The 5,158-nt window shown below is 42.9% G+C and overlaps 1 protein-coding gene across 1 annotated transcript; it reads left to right on the top strand.

The window, feature by feature from the left end:
• The first annotated feature begins 560 nt into the window (after positions 1-560).
• Positions 561-5,158, top strand: LOC129616952 (uncharacterized). The gene is made up of 11 exons (XM_055532426.1): positions 561-928; positions 972-1,164; positions 1,666-2,012; positions 2,084-2,394; positions 2,437-2,508; positions 2,579-3,091; positions 3,507-3,691; positions 3,775-3,943; positions 3,993-4,264; positions 4,699-4,857; positions 4,907-5,158. The coding sequence occupies exons 1-11, from the start codon at positions 561-563 to the stop codon at positions 5,156-5,158; spliced, it is 2,841 nt and encodes a 946-aa protein (XP_055388401.1).

Raw genomic sequence — 5,158 nt, forward strand, 5'->3', positions numbered from 1 at the left:
TTCAGAAAGACAATCGATTTTACTCTTTCTGGCAATTCCATAACTTCTTCTAAGGAGTCCCATAGCCTATTGATTTTGTGAACATGCGCATCAATGTCATCATCCATTAAGCACAGATTAAACAACTCTCCCATCAATACAACTTCTGAGCCTCGGCCAAACGCATTCTTGAGCTCGGTATATGCTTCATTTTCCCTAATGTGATGTTGCACTGAAGGTGAACACGTTAATACGATGCGTGCATGGGCTAGCTTCGAATCACGACATCTCGACACGTCTTCCGTAATAAGAAACTGTTCGATGTCATTCAAACGGAATAGTGCCTTCAAATTGAAATCATATTCTCGCCAGTTCGATTTGGTGAGCTTGACAAAAGAACTTGGTAGTATAACAGTTCGAGGTTGATAGGATGCCATTGTCGTTAGTCGGAACGCTATTTACTCTGCGAAGTTAAAGTGAGTGTAGGTCCATGAGACAAAGGTACGACATCACAACCATAAGAGATTAAGAAGGCGATTCTGGTCCTGCGACTGGGGTGACTGGTTCCTACTGGTTCAGTTATGTATAATGGAATTGGGCTTCCAACAGCTAGGGGATCGGGTACAAGTGGCTACATCCAGAGAAACTTATCTTATTTGAAGCCAAGACGGTCTGATTTTCCATCAGCAACAGCAATTGGCTCTGAGAGATATTTTGATGAAGAAAAGGCACCGAAAGTCAAAAAGGCAAACGCAGAATTACTGCAACATGAAAAACGACGTAAAGTTGAAGTTCAACTGGTTGTTTTTTCAGACGAGTTAAAATCGAAAGGACTGGAAGAAGAAGAAATGGAAAAGCTCATCAATCTTGAACGGGAGCGATTGCTGGGTTGCATGGCAGAGAAAGAAATTCATGCAAGAAACAAACAAGACAGAGAAGTGATTTTAGGGTGAGATTGATCAAATAAATAAGGAGCTCATTCCCTTTCTCAGACTTGACACCCATCAGCTTGCCGCCCTCAAGGACTCCGAAAATAGAAGGTTACGGGATGCCCTTGATCTAGACAGGAAGAAGCCGTCGTCTAAACCCCAAAAAAGTGAATCCTTTTCAGAGAACAAAAAACGTCGTCGAAGGTCACCCTCATCCGAACGACACAATAGTCATAAACATCGTAGTAGCAGTTTAGTGAGAGACTCAGTCAAGCGAAGTCGATATTGATTTTCTGTGTATCTGTAAAAAAAACCAACGCAAAAGAACTTTCAGGTCTGGTCCTTTTCGAAAAGTCTGCTGTTTTGAATTTCTGGTGGTAAGCGTATCTGCTGAGAGGGATTGTTGAGAACGTTTATTTTTCAGGCCCATGGAACGATTGTTTTGACTTTTTACATTCAATGAACGGCGAATCTGAGGGAAGACTCCTGGAGGAGTCAATGGGTGTAGTGAGCGAGCAGTCCTATTTAATGAGACAAGGGATGGTGAGATGGGATGTTATGGAATTTCATGTCTAACAAGATTTTTCAGGAGTCCGGCAACATTCGCGACGTATTAAAGCATAGTTCAACATTGATTGCGGAGTTACGGACGTCATCCTTATCCCCTCGGAAATATTATGAATTATGTAAGAACAGTTACAATAACAGTTCTTGCTGACAATAACAGTTCTTGCTGACAACTGTCTCCCTGTTTCAGCTGAGTATCGTGTCACTAATTTGTTTTTCAGATATGCACGTATTTCAAGAATTACAACACTTGCATTCCTTCTTTAGCGATCGTTCTCGTCGTCGTCGTCGTTTAGCAGAATTGTATGAATCAGTTCAGCATGCTGGAAACGTTCTTCCACGTCTTTATCTACTAGTATGCGTCGGTGCTGCTTGTATACGAGAGAGAGAAATAGCCCCGCATGAGACTTTAGTAGATCTCAATGAATTGTGCAAAGGGGTCCAACATCCGCTCCGTGGACTCTTTCTGAGATATTTTCTTGTTCAAATGGTGAAAGGCGTTCTTCCTGATCGCGGAGACTCCGACTATCCTGACTGGTGGGTTCTTAATCTGTTTCTTTATAAAGGAATTTTTTTTGTTTTTTATTTATCGATATCTACGATTTCAGGCCTGGTGGCTCCGAGGAAAATCCTTCTTCTACAGATACATCTTTCGAGTTTCTCTTCAATAATTGTGTGGAAGCCACGAAATTATGGACGCGTGTTCAATTTCAGCCTCTTATCGGCGACAAAACGAAGAAGGAAAATGACCGTCATTCTTTAAGAGTTTTAGTTGGAGCAAATCTTGTCTGCATGGCGCAACTTGATGGAGTGACTGTCAATTTCTATCAGACATTAGCATTGCCGAAACTCTTAACTCATATCAATGGATTGAGAGATGTCATGGCACAACAGTATCTATTAGAATGTGTCGTACAAGGTGTGTTCATGATTCAATAATTCTGACGTTCTTTTCTTCAAGTGTTTAGCGATGAATGTCATCTGGCGACTCTCAAGGAATTGATGGATGGAATCAATGCAGCGAATTCCTCAGGTAAAAGAGATTTGTATATTGATGACACATGTCTTGAAGCTGCTTAAGATTTCTTGTCATTTTCACGCAGTTGACATTAAAGTCATTTTCAGCAATCTCTTCAGCCGGCTTAAAACCTTTTTAACCTCCGACTCATTTGGGAATGAAGAGGAACCGGCTTTAGAGAAAGCTGCAGCGATTGAAGACAGTCCAATCAAGAATGAACAATTCTCGACCCTCCCGGAACCTTCAGCAGAGTCTCCGTCTGAGGCAGTCCCAGATCTCCCAGATGTCCCAAATGTCCCAGATGTATCAAATGTCCCAGAAGTATCAAATGTAGAAGTCTTGAATCTCCCATCATCTCCTCTCTCACGACCCGATGAAGGATCCCAAGTTCTTCTCGAGGAATCCCAGGATTCTTCAATTCCTTTTGCTCAACTTCCAAGTTCTCGAAATTCACGTCCAACTTCTCCAGATTTTAAACGCGTTAGTGCTGCTTTATCAGCATTTACCACAATTCGTGAAGGTCTGATGGACTTGATTCAAAAGGCTTACGATGAAGATTTTCGATCTCCGCCTCCCAAAACTCCAACAAAGCCTGGCAGTGAGTTTACCATTAAACGAGTTCCCGCTATTCCCCTTCTTCAGGCAGACCGCCACCCCCCTATCGACGCACCGTTGTCGACATCTTCAGAACTCTTCAATCCTTTCTCGACTTTTCTCTGTCCGTTTTTCCGGAACGTGTCGATCTCGTTGATTCGGTTTTCCAATTGCTTTATCCCCTCGTGGCGATGAACACAGAGGAAAGTGTGTCCCAGCCGAAAGACAAGGATCAAGAGACAAGTCTTTCCCAAGCTGTAGGAAGTCTCTTATCCGACCCATTCCGTCAGCCTGGATACTTAAATTTGATTCATGGAAAGCATTATTCCAAACTGCTAGAGTGCTTGAGTAACGAAATCAAGATTCAAGGTGGGTGTTGCTGATGGTGTGTATCAGTGCTGATCTTTTTTTTGTTGTAGTTGCACGCGATATGGTTGCTGCTCTTCTGAAATCGGATGAGGAAATTAGTGACCCTTCCGTGTGTGATAAACTCTATTCTCTGCTCCATCTCGTTATCGCTTCTCCTAAACCGAATTCTTCTGCTGAGGCTAAAGAATGGGTGAACGAGGTGGAAAACACTGCTGCGTTATGCCATTTGATCAAAGTACGCGCTAATTTGATGGATGTCTACACTTGAGCATGACGAGATGATTGTAGACTAGAAAGAGTTATTTCTTTGTGATGTAGGATGACGATACGGATCTTCATTTTTCGATGTTGCTTTCGGCGAAACAATCACTTCTCTCTGGCCATCCAGACACCATCCACTACACCATTCCTGCTGTCGTCACATGCTTATTGAGCTTGATTCCTCGTATTCAAACTCGATCAGACGGTGCTTCGGAACCTCAATCGGGTAAACAGTTGAAAGCTCGACTTTCTGCTCAACATTATTTCCGTCGCAGGTCCTCCTTCACCACAAGCCGCGACACAACACCCTTCCCCACAAATTTCTCCTCGTATTGATCACTCCCAATCAGCACCACAGTCTAGCGTTGCAACTCCAACACTCCCGAGTGTTTCAGTTAGAAGAGTCTTACAGCAAGTTCATGGGACTTGTGTGGATTTAATCGAGAGCAATCCTGACCTGGCTTTCCGATTGCTGCTATTAGCGGCAGAGGCGACTGCCCAGGCCAATCAATCGGCATCAGAAGACTATAGAGTCATTTGTAATGAAGTAGGCAAACAGAGAATCGCTCGATTGACATTTTTCTTCTTCAGTTCTTCAAGCAAGCACTTGTTTGCTATGAAGAGGATTTGACTGATAATCGCTGTAAAGTCAGAGGTGTGTTCAACCTCTTTGATGTCGCTTTCTTATTTCGATTTTTTGTTCAGCTCTTCCTCTTCTGGTTGGTTTTCTCTCAACATCTGGGAGAGCGTGTCTTGATATCGAGGCCTTTGATTCCCTGGTGTGTTGCTCATTCCATCCCCTCATTCACTGACCCGTTGCAATCCAGGCAGAGAAATCAACACGGCATGCTGCGAAGTTGTTGAAGAGTTCTGATCAGTGCCGCGCTGTGCTTTTATGTTCTCATTTGTTTTGGGACCCTCAGACGGTCAGTCTCCATAATACGAGTCTCTGTTCTTCACTCTTTCTTATTTTATTTTCAGGAGTCACGGTGCGAGATTTTGCGAGTACTTGAGTGTCTTCAGCGTTGTCTTAAACTCGCTACGGACGCTGTTCAATTCAATGTCTTGGACGTGACGTTGTTCGTTGACATCTTCGAAAAGTATCTATTTTACTTTGAAGGTGGTCCCGATGTCGGTGGAGTAGGTTATTGGGATGTATCTTTTATGGGACACACGTTGATTCTCGTAGATCCCTCCCGAATCGCTCACAAGTCTTTTAGCTTTGTGTAGTGAACAGCTTGCGTTTGCGGAGTCATCTTCTGCTGCTTCAAGTGAATCAACACGTGAAACGATTCTTGCATCTCAAAGACATTTAGCAAATACTGTTGATTATATTCGAACTTGTCGAGATTCGGACGTCAATTCAAAATTTCATCGTAAGATTTTATACAAGATTAAATACTTCATCAAAATCTTGCAAGACCCTTTTGTTCTTCCATGA

The sequence above is a fragment of the Condylostylus longicornis genome, unplaced genomic scaffold (assembly GCF_029603195.1).
Source record: "Condylostylus longicornis isolate FDR11 unplaced genomic scaffold, ASM2960319v2 ptg000334l, whole genome shotgun sequence".
Classification (NCBI taxonomy): domain Eukaryota; kingdom Metazoa; phylum Arthropoda; class Insecta; order Diptera; family Dolichopodidae; genus Condylostylus; species Condylostylus longicornis.